Below are 18,939 nucleotides of genomic sequence, written 5' to 3' on the forward strand. Positions count from 1 at the left end.
GGGGAGAGACGACCAGTGAGTCTGGGAAGGATACATTCAGTTCTGAACATATTGAAGGACAAGAGAGGCTGGGTAGAGACAGCTGAGCGTGGCGATACAGATTTGGGAGTGACCTATCCGCAAAACATTTGCGTGTGGGAATGTGTGCCCGGGTGGAAATGTGGCAGAAACCGTATCGCCTATGTTTTTGCTCACGTTAGCCGTTCTGCGTGGAATCGTCCCCTCCCCTCCTCACCCCACAGCTCCCCATGATCCTCTAAACAGTGTTTATATTTGTGGAGCCCGTACTGTGTGCTGCGCACTTCTAGGCTCTGTGCGTATTTAACGTGTTTATTTCATCGTCAGCACTGCCCTGGGAGGCATATTCTACTGGCTTTCATCTCTTACAAATAAAGATGGTTGAACAACCTGCCCAAAGCCACACCACTATATTTCTGAAATCATAAAGACAGATTTGACCCTTTCCAGTTAAAAACAATAAAACGAGATTTATACTTAAAGATTTGTTCAATGGGAGTCTTGCCTATTTAATTTATAAACATATCTTGCAAAAAGTATATAGTTAGGCCTAGACTTGCTTCTAGCTGACACTGTACCAATTCAAATTATTAATTATGCAATTAACACATACTTTAAAAATAAAGCCAGCTTCTGAACAGTTCATGACAAAACATTAAGTTTTCGCCCTGGCCAGTTTGGCCCAGTGGTTGGAGTGCCAGCCTGCGGACCAGAGAGTCCGGAGTTCGGTTCCCGCTAGGGACATGTACCAAAAAAAACAACAACATTTAGTTCTTTGGGACAAAGGGATAGTGAATGAAGGATTAATGCTAACAGACTTCCATTACAGTGTATGATATTAACAAATTCCAAGTAAAATAATCAGTCATTGAAATGGCCTTCGAAACTTCAGATTTAAATTAAAATAAGAAAGATTAGCTGATCATATTGACATTATTTTGAGTAGAGTTTTCCCAGCATTCTACTGACACATTTCCACCCAGACATAAATTTCCACATTCAAATGTTTTACCATGAAATTTTAGTGTGACTGTCCAGATTTCTCCATATTTCTAATTAAAGGCTTAGTCTTTTATCATATGTGTTTCAGAAAACTTACATCAAACTTCCTGTTGTAAACCTGATGTCTATTGTGTGAAGTGTGCTTGCGAGACACTTCTGTTTGGAATGAGATCAATTTGTTGGCGACCTCGATTCCTTCTGCTTGAACAGGCATGCTACCCCCACACCAAGGAAGGGTCGAATGCCCCTGCCCTTGATTCTGTGATCATTAATCACTGCAGCAGAAGTGACCCTCTGGGACTTAGGATGCTCTAGGTCACAAGAATCCTCGCAGCTTCTGCCTGGGTTTCTTACAACACTTGTTCCAGGAATGTTCCCTCTTGGATCCCAGCCACCACGTTGTGAAAAGCCCAACCCACTTAGAAATGGCTCCAACTGGACTCCCAGCCAAAAGCCAGCATGGACCGCCAGGGAGACGGGGGAGCTGTCTCAGACAACCAGCCCGATCACGTCTTCAAGTGGCTGAGTCCCCGCTGAGGTCGCGCTGCGAAGGCACAAGGGACCTCCAGTAAGGGCTGCTCAGCAGTCAAGCCCACAGAACCAGGAGAGGTCATAAAAATGATGCTTTTTAACTCACTGGTTCTGAGGATAGTGACTATACAGCAAAGACCACCGGAACATTAATTTATCTTCCTCTGCTGGGGTTCAGACTACCAGACTTTCATAATGTCCTAGTGAAAACAACATGCGAGAGGCCAAGTGACTCTTAAATTTTTTACCTAGTAGTCTAACATCACTAAAATGTTGTTGATTTGCTTAATGGAAATAGCTCAAGCTTATCTCCTTTACATGTTTTTTCCTTCCTCTCATTGTTACTAAATCAAGATCTGAGCTCCATAAATTGATAGAATCGTGCCCAACCCCCTCATCAAACACAAGAGGAAACAGGATTCTCACAATTCAAGGACCCACCCAAAGACAGAAGGGATTATCATCTAACTGCTTCAAGTCTTGGCTCTTTGTGCCTTGTTCTGCCTCTAGGGGGTCATATTTTTCCTGGAAAAATTATGAGTTTAAGACAATACCATGCCTCATTATTCTTTGCCTAAATTAGCAAACAATTTTATAGATCCTTAACCAAATCAAATTTTACTACAATTGAATGACAGCAACATATTTCTGCCTGGTTTCCTTCTCTTGTCAAATTTATGGACTCCTAGAATGCTAACGATGTCCCATGTCACGGTGTGAATGGAGGGCACTTAGTACACATGACGTGGTTGAGTCTCCTCTTCTGCACATGATGCTCATCCCTTCTCCCCTACCCCTCAGCCGCCACCCCTCCACTCATGCCGTCAGACAGATAGTTCGCCATATGGATTTACCTCCCAGGAAAGGTTGGTCACCCTCAAATCTCATTTTCCTTCTTGTTTTTATGCTCTGATTGAATTCTCATTACGTATTTCCAACCTACGAAACATTTGTGTTTAGATATCTAGCCATCACCTCTTAATTAACATTTCAAAAATAAAATGGATTTTCAGTCCAACGCATCCAGCAAATAAACCATCTGGTTTTTCACTAAATATTCTATCAAGGGACCAACTATTTACCCAATATTCAAGGTTTCAAATCTCCAGAGAATATCTCTTATTCATTCTCCTTTTTATTGTTCAATTGCCTAATTTCATAGATTTTTTAAAAATAAGAAACATGCTTCATTTATCTTTTTCTCTCCATTTCCATGGTTACCACCATTCCACTATGACTTGGCTAGACGTATATCACAGTATCCAGGATTACTTGACAACTGGGTCTATCTACCCCAGTTTGTCCTTCGCCTTAAAAACATTGCTCAACGTCTCTTCCTTAAACACTCTTCTCATCATAAACTTCCCTGTTCAGAAACCTCCCATGACTCCCTATCTCTACTGCGTAGATTCCAACTGGTTGTTTTCGAAAGCTCTTCAGAATCACGTCGTTCCTCCCACCCCAACCCAGCTCCATGCCCAATGGCTCCCCAAGTTCACTTCTTTCCTGCTTTGGGGAGGGGCCCATTATTCTGTCTAGAACACCTCTTCCCTTCCCAAACCCTTCACATCCCTCCAAACCAGGTGCAATGCCACACCCTCCACAAAACTGTCCCTAATGAGATCTGTGGAGCTAATAATGTACAACAGCATTTTAAAAGTAAAACAAAGACTAGTCAGTGACCTACACCACAGCTGAAATTCCACAATTAGAGAGCTTGCACGTTAAAAAGAACTTTGCAGCTAAAATGTAAATACTCTTAGCAAGGAATTAGTCCTGCATTCTTTGAGTATGAAACATTTCATCACACCCTTTCTGGAGAGCAAAGTGTTGGGGTGGAGGGGAACCCCTGTTGCATACTGAGATAAGCCGAGGAAAGAAAATGAAATGAAGAAACATGACGTGCCCAAATCTCAATGTGCCTACTTTGCAAGTAACTTTTCTTCTTTTGAGAATTAGCCTTGTGCATTATAGATATGACAATCAATTATTCAGAATATTTGATGAATCAACGGCTCTCATTCCTCCACCATGCTCAAGTGCAGATTTCTTTTTCTAAGTCAAACAGGAATCGCTGCTGTATTCACCCTGTAGCATCGCTTTCCTGTCTTTAAGCGATGAATTTCAGTTGCCGTGACACCAGAAGAAGATGGCTTCAGCTTTCTGGCTCAGCTGGGCATTCCCCTCCGTCTCCCCTCTTAGCCTAGCAATTTGGCCTCTAATGCTGAACCCTCACCCGCTACAAGCACCAAATGGAAGAAGTTCTAAGCAGTGGAGCTCTGTGTTTTTCACAAGTAAATTTAAAGAGGAGGAAAAGGATGAACAGGTGACCAGGTGTTTTCCCTCTAGTTTCAGGACCTACTTCCTTCCTTTTTCCTGTCATCGGCCCGTTTTCCTGTTGGCTCTTCCCACTTCGGGACTGTGTGTGGGCCCGTCCTGAGCCCAGCTGCAGGCCCGCTCCCCGCTGCAGGCCCCTGACCTCTGCTCCTCACCTGCTTCCTCCACCCACTCAGCCCCCAGCCAGCTGCCTCCAAGGTGAGTCTTTAGTGATCTTAAGCACAACAGAAAATATGTCACCCCTTCCTGGCAGAAGAAGGGAAAGATGGTATTTAGGTATCTGGCCGACTACAGAGCGGATAGAGAACTCCTTAGAATTAGAAACCAATCCCAGGATTAGCATAAAAGCTCAGGTGTTAATTCCACCTCCTCTCCACAACAGCATGTTCCTAGAACTTGGGATCCTGTGAAATGTGTCCAAGGGCATTGGAGTAAAACCCAGACCAACTGCTTTATTATAGTTTGGAAATGCAAGCTAGAGAAATTATTAACTTCCAAATTATGAGTACCTTATCTTTTGACAGACCATCGACTCAAGCTTAAGGTTACAAGGTAAAGAAGAAAAAAAAGGTCATTCTTTCTACAGTTTATGTTGGATCCAAATACCATCGTAATGCATTTAATAGAGTAAATGAATAGATGACACGATATCACTCATTTTGGCTTTCCATTTATAAGAGCTTTTTCCCTGCAAAGTGTTATTCTATCCAGAGTTTACATGTCCATATACAAGGGAAGGAAGGAAAGAAGGAAGGAGGGAGGGAGGGAGGGAGGGAGGCTGAAATACATTTTGCCACACATGGGAACGTGTTTTATCGTTTTTGTTTTTGTTTTACTTGAAAACATTCCTGTTTCAGAAACTTTTAAAGATGGAACATTCTGGAGACCATTTGCAACACTGTTTTATTCAAAGACCCTAAAGATGGGCCTTTTTAAGACTTGCCCCGGGTCAGGCAAGAGGAGACTGACCGTCCAGGCCACAGTTCACAGGGGCAGGCAGTGCCCTGTGCTCCCTTCCCCTCCTCCCGGCGCCGCTCCATGAGCCCCCATTAGCAGACAGGGCAGCCCCTGCCCGCGACCTGTGGGAGCTCAGGGATTTCAACCTGAGCACGTCCTGGGTCCCAGAGGCCTGGCTCCCTCTGGAAGAAACCCCGAAGCACAAAGGACTGGGAGAGACGGCGGGCGCAGTGGGCTTGGGCAGGAGGGAGGCAGCGACCTGGCCTTGAATAAGCAGGAAGCCCGGGCTGGCCGGCCCCTGGGGCCTGGGAGAGCTGTGCCCACTCGGGATGTGCAGACTCAGCAGGTCTGCCGGGGTGTGGGCTCCTCTCCCGGCCCCCGCACTCTCCAGGGACCACTCCTCCAGCTGGGCTGGGATTGACTGTTGCAGACCCAGCTCCCCGCCGCCACCCACCCCTTCCTGGGACGTCGCTGCCTCTCCGTCCTAGGAGTGGACTCTGGGAACTCCAGCCCGCGGCGCACCCCGGGGGACCTGAGCCGGCTGGGTCTCTGTGGGAGAACGACCGCCTTTGAACGCAACTCCGAACCTCCCGCGCAAGGGTGGCCCCTCGCTGAGACCGGACCAGGCAGGTCCCCCGTCTCGCCTGCCCCGCACCCGCCTGCACGCAAACCTGCGGACGGAGACCGTGGGAAGTTCCCGCTTCTCCTGCCCCACCTCGACTTGCTCCCCGCCCGGCCCACTGCGACCGGGCACACGAGGGATCGAGCTGTCGCCGGAGGCCATCCGTTTATTCCTCCCAAGCAGCCCGGAGTGCCGGGGTGCACCTCCCAACGGGCCAGCGGTCGCCTGCGTCTGGCGCCCAGGACAAGCCCGAGCAGGGAAGGGGCGGCGGGAGAGAGGCAAGCGGACTCCCAGCAACACCCACGCACTTTCTTTCCGTACCACCCCGCGGAGGCCGAGTCCTGGGCATCCACGCCCCGCCGCCCGCACTCACCCATGGCCAGAGGTCCGACTGCCCTTCGCTCGCCCCGGAGCGCAAGCGACCCTGCGCCGCGCAGGCCAAGTTCTCGAGCAGCTCCCGGCTTCTGGCACAGCCCAGTGACAGCCTGGCCCCTCCCAGCCCAGCGGGTCTGGGGTTCCCGCGCCCCTCCCTCCCCCACCTGCCTCCTGGCCACCACCCCTCTTGGCCAGGGCTCTCACCCCTTTCACTTTCAGGGAGCCACGTGCAAAGGCCTCCACTTCAGTATGTTGAAAACACTTCTCTCTCTCTCTCTCTCTCTCTCTCTCTCTCTCTCTCTCTCTCTCTCTCACACACACACACACACACACACACGCACACAGTCTCAGCACAGAATGACCTGGCAGCCAGAAAATAATCTTTAACGTGGAGCCGAGGGAAAAATTATTCCAAAAAGACTGGTTTGAGATGTTGAGTTTACATTCTCTATCTTCAGTATACCTTTTCCCCCGAATAACAATTATAACAATATTGATAACGACAAGAGGAAGAGAAAATGCTCCCTTTAATTTAAATGCTCCCTTTAACTACGCCTCTCTTCTTTCTTCTCTTTCAAATATATTTTTCTGTAACCTGGCAAGGCTATCAAGTCCTAAAAGACAGACAGACACAGACAGACACACACACACACAGGCCTGCCATGGGTTCCAAGTCCCCTGAAAATAGATGACTCCGTCCAGGAGCCCCCGGGTGGCTGCTGCAGAGCACGGGGCTCGGCGGCAGCACTGGGTTGTGACCCCGGTCCCACCGCTGCCTCACTGGGACTCAGTTTCCTCGTCTGCAAAGTGAAAGAGCTAGAAAAGGTGACTTTGACGGTCCCTGCAAGCTAAAAATAATTATATAATTTGGCCGGTTACTGGCCTAGTTCTCTCCGGATCCGCACTGGAGAAGCTGCTTCAGTGAGTGTCCCCAAAGCGCCCCACGCTTCTCGTTCGCGCACAGCGCACCCTAAAATGTAGACACATCTATGGCATGAGCAAGTGGGATAATTAAACAAAGTGGACACGGTGACTGACCTCGAGGAACATGGCTATGTGGTGGAGAAGACATGATATGAAAGATGGCTGAGAATGTGTTTGGCAGAAATACACGAGAAAATGCAGAGCCTATGATTGAAACGGCACAAAAACATCCGTGCGGCTCTTTTCACGTAAGGGGAGGGGTGCGCTCCGGAAGGGATGTTGTAAATGCATTTCAGTTAGATGGGGATAGAAGGAAGGTAATTCTTGTGGGAGGGGAAAGGAAGTAGTCGATCAAGTTGAAAGTGTTCAACACACCATTCAGAGACGCATCACCGTTGCGGAAATTGACTCGCATAAACCGTGGCTGCAGCACACAGAACACTCACACACGGACATGTTCGGTAAGGACAAGAGCATGTTTGGAGATTAATGTATAAGCTCCGCTTTCGGATCACCGCTGAACTCTCGCCGCTATTTCCTGAGGGTCTTTTCCAAGATGTTATAATCCTAAAAATTATATGATTCTGCAATATGAAATAATGCTAACAAAAAAGTAAGTGCAATTTACTGTCGGTATTGTTCTAAGGGCTTTACATTAACTTGTATAATTCTCACAACAAACTTATAAGGGACATGCTGTTATTCCCACTTTATAAGTGTACAAACTGAGCCACAAAGAAATAATTCACTCGCGAATGGCACAGGCAATGGACAGAGAGGTGAGAACACACCCTGCAGAATGCTCCGGAGCCCAGGATCTTCGTCAGCTCAGCACACTACTTCCTGGGGGCTGGGGGTTGGTGGCAGTGTTCCGATGTGACTGTAATTCATAAGTATTTAGACACTCCCAGTGACATGGAAGAAGTTTGGAATACACTAAAGCTATAACATTATCTACTGACATCTAATAATCAAAATCATGATGCTATTTCTCCTTTGTCTGGTTGTAAGTGAATATATCACAATTTTGATATTTAAGTAATCTATCTTACAGTGACCCTATAAATGGGCATCAATATCTTGGATCTTAGGTATAGAGAAGCTACTATCTCACCTGAGATTTATCAAATTACATCATCTTATATGGGAATTGAATAAACATGGCAATTAATTCACGGTCTCAAGTAACAGAGTTTATTCATAATGCCAGGTCTCTAGAATTTCTGCTTTCTCCTTCCTGTTAGCTAACTGTCCGCCAGTCCCGAGATTCTGCCTTCAAACCATCTTCCCACTCATTCCCCATCACCAGCGCCTCAAGTCCTACGGGGATTTGACTAGCAATACTTTTTTTGAATATGGAGGTTCTTGTCAACCACTGAACTCAAAACTGAGGCCTTTGCTAAATCCTGAGATCAGTGGGAAAGTTTCTTCACACATTCTATTGCAAACCAAGAAGGTTTGAGCTATACACAGAGGGACTGTAGGCCTTGGTTGCACATTCTGTGTCTCTTGGTGCAGGGTCGACGCTCCACCACTGAGCCCCACCAGCTGGGGCACATTCTGTGTCTTAGTCAGCTGTCATTCCAACATCGTCAGTGGTCTGAGTCATTTAGGGAGAAATCAGAATGAAAAGAACACCAACAGTGGGAAATTGGGCCCCAGAAGCGTTTGATAACTGCAGGCAAGGGGAATCTATGAGCAGGAGTGAGAGAGAATGCTCCCAGGCTAGGGAGGATCCCCCAGACAGTCCTGTGAGGACAGTTTCAAGGAGAGAGGTGTGGTCAGCTGGATTAGATATCACAGACGGAGCAAACATTCAAAGACTGAAAAGTTTCCTTGGGCCCTGGCAGTTACGTGATCACTGGTGAAATATGAGTGTTGCTTTGAAATCTCACGAGTTGGGAGCTCCCCGGGTAACCCTGAAAGGGGGCCCTGTATGCACTGAGGGCTGGGGAAGACCTAAGAAAGAGGCCAACCACCCAGACTGGGAGGTGGAGGTTTTAATAAGCAAGGACATTTGCCTCCAAGGTCTGTGTTGGGTACTGCAAGATGTGAAGACCTCTGCACCTGTCTACCATACCTGTCCAGACGGTCACAACAACACATTGCTTTCTCAGGGCTGTGTCCTTGAAGTGGCTCCTAGTGCCGTGGGCTAGAGGTCATTCCAAGGACAGCAGAGGGGGTAAGGAGCCTCTGATTGTCCAAGTCCAGCTTGCTGGTCAGCTGGCGTTCACATCCTCTGCATGACCTCCTCCAACATCAGCAGAGCATTGTCGAAGGTGGGGAGCAGAGAAATGTGAAGGAATAAGTAGTGAGAAAGGGGGTGTGGTGGGAAAACAATGCAGCCAATCTACCCATCGCTCATCAGGGAGCGAACAGGGAAGAAGCTAGAAGGGGTGAGGGTCAAGGGAAGCCTATTTTGTGTGCCATAAAGGAAACGTTAGCATGTTTAATCGTCAGGTAATACGAGATGGTGGTCTGAGAGACCTACTTCCCAGGGTCTTGGGGAAGGAAGAGAGGTGGTCTCGAACATAGGAGGAGGATCAAGCTAGGGAGAAGGGGGAAAGGCCCGGTCTTATGCGATAGGAAAAGAGTTTGGGGAAGAGGTAGAGTGGAAGGAAGGAAGAAAACAGATTTTCTTTAACTGGCGCTTTGGGACAGAGGTGGGCTGACCAGTGGCCTCATCACCTGAATACTCTTGGGCACAGGGAAAGGAATGTGCTGGAAAAGAACAGATGGGGCCACGTCCCACTGAGAGGAAGTGGTGAAGTGTGTACCCTGCTGCGGTGCTAGGACGGGGAGCTGACTGTGGGAAATAAAAGAAATGCCAAGTTGCATCGAAGCCCCCACCGAGGTTAAACAGAAGCTCAGGGGGAGACCCACCTATATTTTTGTGATCACTTCAGCAGTGCTCAGTGTCTGAATAGGGGGAGGCTGAGTTACTGACCGCGGAGCGTGCTCACGGAGCTCACGACAGGGGGGTACGGCTGCGGGCAAAGACTAGTCCAGGTCATTTATCTGGGGTCTAAACTGGAACAGGGAGGAAGAGGATTCCAGGAGAGGGTCAATGGACGAGGGTAACAGAGGGTCAGGTGCTAAAAGCATACATGAAGGTTAAGAGCAGATTTAGTGGGAATACAGCTTGAAAGATGAGGACAGACGGGAGCTTCTATTCAAACATGCCGAATTAGACCGTAAGATCTCCGAGGCCGGGAAGTCTGCAGTGACCTGGAGGCTCAGGGTGAGGCCGGAGGAGTAGATCTGAAAGGAGCGGAGGAGGGGACGGTTCCTGGGGTGGAGGGAAGGATGCTGAGGACAAGCCAGGGGGGTCCTCCACGGGGATGCGAAGTCTACCCTGTGATAGTAGGAGCTAGAAAGAAGGAAGAAAGTCTGGATAAATTCGGAGGAGATGATGCATTTGAAAAGATTCTGAAAATGTTCATTACACCAGTGTTTTTGTGGATGGAAACGGGCTTCTCACGGGATGGGATTATGCATCCCCAACGGGGCAGGGCAGGGGGTCACACCCCAGGCAAACAACCCCCGCGGGAAGAGCGCTCTCTTCGCCTTCAGCAGGCCCTGGCCCTTGGCTGGGCATCTAGGCTAACGCCGCGGCAGCGCCTCTGGTCTGACCCGCAGAGGGAAACCATCCCCAGGACAGCGCGCCTCTGAACCTGCTGTGCCCAAGGCCGGTGCTCCCCCAGCTTCCTGTGACCCCGTCCCGAACCCGAGCGGACTGCGCTGAACTGCGGACGGCACCGCGCGTCTTCCCAGGCAGACATCGTGAGAACCGCAGAAACAGCGGGCTCACTCGCAGGGAAGATCAAAGAGGTTCTCGGAGGGAACCTGGGGGCCCCCAGAGCAGGTTGGGCAGAGGAAGAGATGTGACTGCAAACTGAGGGGGCAGAGTGCAGGGTGTCCCCCAGACGGCGGCTGAGAGGCGGGGGTCCAGAGCAGTGCCCTCCGACTGGCAGACTGAAAACAGTGGATGACCCGACGAGAGGGCATCTGCAGCAGGGCCAGGGAAGCGGCCGAGGGGGCTGAGCGGTGAATGGAGGGAGGGGGCAGCTCATTTCCTTGGAGAATCGGCTGAGAGGGACAGAGCAGCAGCAGCGGGTGAGGACGGTGAGGACAGGACGCGGGCGCAGGAAGGCTGACTCCAGCAGGTTGGCCCCTCTGCCTGCCTGGCTGTTCAGGAGGGCAGGGGACTGGAGACGCAGACGCGGTGGGCGGCAGGGTCAGAGTCCGAGGGGCAGCCCACAGGCCCCGAGAGGAGGGCGGGGGACTGGAGACGCAGACGCGGTGGGCAGCAGGGTCAGTGGTTCGGAGCAGCCCACAGTCCCCGAGAGGAGGGCGGGGGACTGGAGATGCAGACGCGGTGGGCAGCAGGGTCAGTGGTTTGGAGCAGCCCACAGGCCCCGAGAGGAGGGCGGGGGACTGGAGATGCAGACGCGGTGGGCAGCAGGGTCAGTGGCCATGGGGCAGCCCATAGGCCCCGAGAGGAGGGCGGGGGACTGGAGACGCAGACGCGGTGGGCAGCAGGGTCAGTGGTTTGGAGCAGCCCATAGGCCCCGAGAGGAGGCGGTACCGTCCACTTGGTCACAGGACAAGCTTCCTTCTCACGCAGTTTGCTTTGTTTACTTTGGTTGCTGTTTTCTAAGGAGGCATTGAATTAGCTCCTCTTTTAAGAACTAGAGGAGGAAGGGTTGTATCAAGTTTGAAGAAAGGAACCCTGGCCAGTTTGGCTCAACGGTTAGAGTGTCAGCCAGCCCGAAGACCAAAGGGTCGTGGGTTCGATTCCGGTCAAGGGCACGTACCTCGGGTCGTTTGGGAAGCAGCCAGTCCGTGTGTCCCTCTCACGTCGGTGTTTCTCCCCCCACCCACTCTATCTGAAGATAAATGGAAAAATATTCTTGGGTGAGGAGTAAAAAAAAAAAGTTTTAAGAAAGGAGAGTAAGAGAATTATCACTAAGTGAGTGGTAAAGCAAATTTCCGCAGGAATATAGGACTATTCAGGAGTGCTGAGTGGTCATTTGAGTTTATGAAATTGAGGATAATCATAATAGAGAAATTGGTATATGATGTATTTAGACCTTGACACTAAAATTATTTAAAAATTTTTTTTTCTTTATTGATTTGAGAGAGGAAGGGAGAGGGAGAGAGAGATAGAAACATCGATAAGAGAGAACACCAATTGGCCGCCTCCTACATGCCCCCCACTGGGGATTGGGCCTATAATCTGAACATGTGTCCTGACCAGGAATCGAACCGGTGACCTCTTGGTGCAGGGTCGACGCTCAACCACTGAGCCACACTGGCCGGACTAAAATTATTATTATTTTTTAAGGTGGTCCCTCAACTTCCTGATCTTTGACAGAGAGGTGGCAGGAGTCTCTAATTCCATCCAGTGTATTCTCCTCTCACTCACCTCACATTGCAGTGGATCGGGGAACACACCTTACAGGTGCTCAGATTGCATTCTTCTTCCCCCACTCATGGGCGGGTGTGCTTCACTCCTTCTCCTGAAGGAGTCTGGGTGGCTGTCACTAGGGTTGAATCCTTGACTACCTTACCCCCTCCCCTGCTGCTGTCTAACCCCGTGCAGTAACAGCGCAGGAGGCACGAGCTGAGGGGAAGCTGACCTTTGTGTCTTAGCCGACCAACAATGACAGCAGATGACACTTCCGAGAGGTGTGATGGTCCTGACTCAGGCATCTCCAGTGAGACCTGCACATTCCGAACACATTTCCAGCACTCTGCTTACTCTCTACGATCTCCTCTAGCCGGGCCAGGCTCCCTGCAACATACCCCACCTACCAGCAGCTCTTTCTGTCCTCAGTCCACGGAGGCCCAGCTCCACTGCACCTTGGAAGGGGTGGTGGGCCAGCAGGCAGACCCAGTGATGCCGGGGTCCGGTGGTTCTGGCCAGTGGACTCCTTGCTTCCTCCTCAACCATCCCACCTTCCCAAACATCAGTGCTTCTTCAACATGAACAGCCGATTCTCCTGGGGTGACCTCACTGTCCTCTGCTGCTGTTCCCTGATTATCAAACGACAAATATGGGACATGTCGTGTGATGGGTGACTGTGAGCTGGACTGGAGCTTCACAAGGATATCACCCTGGAATATCTCCACCTCTTCTTACCCTCTCCAGAACATCATTCTCACAATGTCTCATCACATTTCACACACCAGTTACACTTCTCCCCGAGGTGCTCACTGTCTGTCTCTCACATGGAGAGGCCCTCAGCTTTGGCTCCTGGTGGCGTCCAACAAGATTTAACTACTTTCCCCCTCTCCTTTCTCAGGCCATAGGTCCCAAATTAGACACAGCCACAGGGACTACCTGTGTGGGTTCCTCCTCTGAGTGCCACCTGTCCCCGGATCTCCCTTCTACCTACAAAAGGTACCCGATTTTCTTTTACACACCTGTGTTGTGCGTCCCTTCCTGGAAGGACATCCCAGGAAAAGGTACACAGCTTTGAGAGCCAAAAACCCAAGTCGGTCCGTTTCTCACAGCGGAAATCCTACCACTACCATGGTGGGTTTCTCGCCATCCATAGGTGCTCACTTTTGGCATTTAACTTGCTCCTCAAAGCATTGTTTTCCTAATCATAAAAATAGAAAGCTTGAGCTTCATCAAATTGTCATTTTAATGACGTTTACTTTCATAGAAGGATGCAATTGAAAGGAGATTTGCTAGTATGATTTCTAACTACTCGGTGATACTGCAAATACTCTGTTCTTCCCCGGCATAGCTCTCACATGAAGTCTAGAGGGAATAAGAGCATTTGTAAGGGTTGGCAGGCAAATCCTGCTGTGAAATGCTGACAGCACACACAGCCATGTCCTTCCACACTGGATACTCAGTGTGCAACCAGAGAGGCAGAGCCAGCAGGAAATATTAGGAGATTTATTACAGGGAATCGGCTTGAGGGATCGTGGGGGCTGGTTAAGCAGTGTAAAGACCAGGCACTGGCAGGCCATCTAGAACGGAAGGTAGCGAGCCGGCTGCAACGACATGGACGTGAGCTGCTCTGGGTCTCGGAGCTCAGGGAAGGCGGTAGCCCTCTGTCACTGGGCTCCTCTCATGAAGTCAGACTCACGCGGGATAATCTCCCATCTGAGTAACTTAAAATCAACTGATTAAAAACGTCCATCTCACTTCCAAGTCCCCTCACAGCAGCAGCTGGATTCGAGTTTGATAGGTGGGCGTGGGATGCAGCCCGGCCCACGGTACGATCAGAGGGCCCTCCCCCGTGTTTTCATTTGATGAGAATTCTCATCAAATGAAAAGGTAAATATTTTCCTTTTTCTGAAATGGTAAATAAGGTAAATATGTAGACAAGCCCAACGGAAACCCCCTAGAAGCTCATGTCCGATATAAAATAACCCCTATGCAGACCCAGCCACGACCCGGTGCAGACCAGCCTAGGGCAAGAGCTGTAACTCGGGATTGTAAGGGTGAAGCCAGGGCCAGGCTTCTGGAGGTCCAACGCCATCATCACCCCCTCTCTGTTTCTCTGTATGTGGGGCAGAAAGAGCCTGTTTACTCGCCATAGGAAACAGGCACTGACTTTCCATAATCACCCTATTCGAAGGAGGGGCCCACTGCGGCTGCGGAGGAAGCTGATTGGCTACGCTTGAGGTCACATGGCCACCTGTGGGCCTACCATCAGTCTGCATGGCTCACCTTCCCAGAGCTACAGGAGGACAGAGGACGGTATTACTCGAGGTTGTAGATGTGATTGTCCCATCAGGACACAGGGGAATAGCAGAGACGGTTCCCCTGGGGGCGGAGAAAACAACAATGTTGGAAAAGTGTACACTGTGGCTTGTGGGTAATGTTAGTACATTCTGACTGTACTCAAAATAAAAACAAAACTTTTCCAATTTAGTGTCTTTTTTCCCAGACTTCAGGAAAAAATTGTTTTTTAAAAAATCTGTTTTAAGAGTGTCTGGCATTGACTTAAAAGAAAAATTGGGAAATATGACCACAATCTGTGATTTCATCCAAAAGTGTTAAGGTCCCATCGTAGGTTGTAAATTATCACACACATCCCTACTATAAACAAACACCATCCACACCATTTTTCAAAGTCACATAAAAATGCTTAAGAAATCACAGAGGCCCTTTAGATAATAAAAGTAAAAGTGCGAAAGGCAGCCATTAGAGTGATTTGTGTGAGAAGCACTGTAGACTTTGCATATAAAATAAGCTCATTCAACACTATGGTACTCTGTATGCCCCAAAGGATATGGGAAAAGTTAAGAAACTTCACTTTCTATCTATTGTGAAATGTGGTTCAATTACCAGAAGCAAATGAGATGTAATTTTTTCCACCAATAAATCAGTTTTAAATACGGTTCACTTTGCTTTAGATATTGTAAGGATAAAGATGATTTGATAATTCCAGAAAAAAAAAAATGTTTGATGACTTTCATAAATTCAAAACATACTTGAAGCATAATAAATTATTTCAGGACATCAGAAATATAATTGTTAAAATGAAATTCAAATGAGATCTACATTTACTGTAGAAGAACCAGACATCCCTTATCTACTCTGACTCTAGCATCCCTACTGTGAACTAGACAATAAGGAGGATCACTGTGTGTGGTTGTGGAAATGATATCATTGTAATTAGCTAGTTATTAATAATAGGACAGGAACATATATTCTTTCTGATTGGTGTTTCAGGCTTCTTAGGGTATATTCCTAGAAGTGGGATCACTGGGTCAAATGGCAATTCAATTTTTAATTTTTTGAGGTAACACCATATTGTTTTCCATAGTGGGTGCACCAGTCTGCATTCCCACCAGCAGTGTACTAGGGTCCCCTTTTCTCCACACCCTCGCCAACAATTGCTGTTTGATGATTTGTTGATGGTGGCCATTGCGACAGGTGTGAGGTGATACCTCATTGTTGTTTTAATTTGCATGTCTTTGATGATCAGTGATGTTGAGCATTTCTTCATATGTCTCTTAGCCATTTCTATGTCCTATCTGGAGAGGTGTCTAGTTCCTCTGCCATTTTTTAATTGAGTTCTTTGTCTTCCTTTTGTTGAGCTGTATGAGCTCTCTATATATATTGGAAATTAATCCCTTATCTGATGTATCATTGGCAATTATGCTCTTCCATACAGTGGGTTGCCTTTCCATTTTGGTAGTTGTTTCCTTTGCTGTGCAGAAGCTTTTGAGTTTGATGTAGTCCCATGTGTTCATTTTCTCCTTTGTTTCTGTTGACTTAGGTGACAGTGAAATTATCAGTGAAAATTTTGCTGCTTATGATGTCTGAAATTTTGTTGCCTACATTTTCTTCTAGGCTTTTTATGAATTCATGAGTCACATTTAAATCTTTTATCCATTTTGAATTTATTCTTGTGTATGGTGTAAGTTGATGATCTAGTTTCATTTTTTGCATGTAGTTGTCCAATTTTCCCAACACCATTTATTAAAGAAGCTGTCCTTACTCCATTGTATGCTCTTGCCTCCTTTATCAAATATTAATTAAGCATAATGTCTTGGGTCCATTTCTGGGTTCTCTATTCTGTTCCATTGATCTATCTGCCTGTTCTTGTGCCAGTACCAGGCTGTTTTGATTACAGTGACTTTGCAGTGTAACCTCAAATCTGATAATGTGATCCCTCCAACTAGGAATACACCTTAAGAAGCCTTAAACACCAATCAGAAAGAATATATGTACCCCCATGTTCATACCAGCACTATCTACAATAGCTAAGATCTGGAAACAGCCCAAGTGTCCATCAGTAGACAAATGGATAAAAACGCTGTGGTACATATACACAATGGAGTACTACGCAGCTGTAAGAAAGAAAGATCTCTTATCATTTGAGACTACATGGAGGGACCTGGAAAGTATTATCCTAAGCAAAACAAGCCAAGCAGAGAAAGACAAATATCACACAATCTCACTAATTTGTGGAATATAATAAACATAACAGTCTGAGGAACAGGGTAGTCCCAGAGACGTGGAAGGGGGTACAGACTGACAATCCTCAGAAGAGGGGGTTGGGGGGGGAGAGATAAACCACAGAACTTATATGCATGTATGCATGAACAATGGACATGGACAACAAAGCTGGGGACAGGGTGGGGAGGGACAGGGAGGGGGTATCAGTGGGGGGAAAAGGAGAAACATCTATAACACAAATAAAAAAATTAATAAAAAAATAGTAGGCCCTGGCCGGTTTGGTTCAGCGGTTAGAGCGTCGGCCTGCGGTCCTTAGAGACCCGGGTTCGGTTCCCGCTAAGGGCATGTACCTCGGTTGCAGTTTGTCGCCGGCCCTGGTTGGTTGTGCGGGTGGCAGCCACTCGATGTGTTCCTTTCACATCGATGTTTCTCTCTCTCTCTCTGCTCCTCTCTCTCCCTCCCACTCTACCTGAGCAAAATATGGAAAAATGTCCTCGGGTGAGGAGAAAAAATAAAATAAAAAAATAATAGGAAAGGAGCAAAAGGGAAGGCCGGGCATTATAGGCGTTTCATTTTGGCAATTTCACCAGGAAGCTGCGTCTTAGCACCGCCCAGGGAACCACCGGCCCATTCCCTGCAGATCACTGGGGGAAGGGGTTCAACAAAGGGGAGGTAAATGCATGCCCAGTGAGGCTGGGGTGGCATAGGGAAGGTATTGGCTTGTCCGTCAAACGTGGACAGATAGTTGGGCAAAATGGGCAGGCCACTGCAAGTCACAGAAAATTAGGGATACATAATCCCAAATATAATAGACAAAAAAAAATTGACAAAAGAATTCTCTCTCTTGTTGCTCTCGCCCCTGGCTCACCCTCGGCTTCCTTGCAGTCGCCCGTGTTCCCTGCACAGCCACGTGGACCTGCGGCCCCCACACGCAATGAACGGATGGGATGCAGCAGGGGCACACACGAAGCCAGCCTGGTGCTGGGTTGGACCATGCAGACATGGAAAGGGGGTTCTAGATGCTGGCTCTGATTTTAGTTCCGCTAAAGGCACAATGGGACCCCTTCCCCGGTGAGACGGAGGCAAACAAAGCCTCGGAAACTCAAGGGCTTGATTCCACGGAAACAAAGTTTTCTACAACCTCACATCCTACTTTTCGAGTTTCAGAAAACTGTTTCTCAGGGTAGTGCAGGAAGTCCACCCCCACCGGCAACTGGGAGAGAAGAGGACCTCTCCCCTCTGAACGGAGCCAAGCTTCAAAGGCCCGTTTAAACCACAGCGCTGCGGTCACACCTCATATATTTCCTTAATGGAGAGAAGCACTTTCAAGCATCTTTATTCATCTGCTTCTCTGGGGGTGGCTGGTATGTTTTCACTGCAACCTTTGAGTTATGACACTGCCTTTTGTGCTGAGAGGCCTATACATGGTTTGAAATTATTTTGATTCCATTTCATGTATTTAGTCTGGGCGGTTGGGGCAAGGAGTTACCCTGACATGAGGACACTCGGGTCTCACAAGGAAGGAACAGTCAGACCAACGCTACGTAATAACCATGTGTTCTACCGTGACGCCTACGAGCTGCTGGGTGCTCTGCATAAACACGCCACAGGCAGGCCTCCCAACGACCCGAATTCACTGCTTTATTACTAGTATTCATTTTTTTTATCTTTTTTTTAAAAAATCCTCATCCGAGGCTATTTTTCTATGTATCTTCAGATAGAGTGGGAGGAAGGGAGAGCGAGGGAAAAAGGGAGAGGGAGAGAGAGAGAGAAACATCGATGTGAGAGAGACACATCGACTGGCTGCCCCCGCATGACCCCGACCAGGGCCAGGATGAACGGCAACAGAGGTGCGTGCCCTTGACTGGAATCGAACCTGCAACTCATTGGTCCGCAGGCCGACGCTCTAACCACTGAGCCAAACTGGCCAGGGCTGTTACTAGTATTCTTAGGTACACTTCCACTCTCTGCAAGTGCAGGCAGATTCGGAGGGGTCACCGGGGAGCAGAGGGCCTCAGACTCCCCGGTCTGGGGAGCCCATCTGTGGCCTTCCCAGCAGGGCGCTGAGGACGTGCTCCAAACACAGACGGGGAAGTGGGACGACGGAGGACGTTAGCTGCTCAGAGACCGCCCAAGAGCTCCAGCGTCTGTGATCCTGCAGACCACAGGGCCCATCTGCACCAGAGCAGGAATGGGTCAGAGCAGAAGAAATTAAAAAAGAAAGAAAGAAAGACTCCCG

At 48.5% G+C, this 18,939-nt stretch overlaps 1 protein-coding gene across 1 annotated transcript in view; it reads right to left on the reverse strand.

The window, feature by feature from the left end:
• The window catches only part of GPM6A (glycoprotein M6A), a 235,950-nt gene extending 230,033 nt beyond the window's left edge, over positions 1-5,917 (reverse strand). Inside the window, exon 1 of the mRNA XM_036250181.1 lies at positions 5,841-5,917. Coding sequence (XP_036106074.1) covers positions 5,841-5,844 — 4 coding nt within the window. The 5' untranslated portion in view covers positions 5,845-5,917. The remainder of the gene's footprint in view (positions 1-5,840) is intronic.
• Between the last annotated feature and the right edge of the window lie 13,022 nt (positions 5,918-18,939).

This window comes from Molossus molossus, unplaced genomic scaffold, assembly GCF_014108415.1.
Source record: "Molossus molossus isolate mMolMol1 unplaced genomic scaffold, mMolMol1.p scaffold_m16_p_9, whole genome shotgun sequence".
In the NCBI taxonomy this organism is placed as follows: Eukaryota; Metazoa; Chordata; class Mammalia; order Chiroptera; family Molossidae; genus Molossus; species Molossus molossus.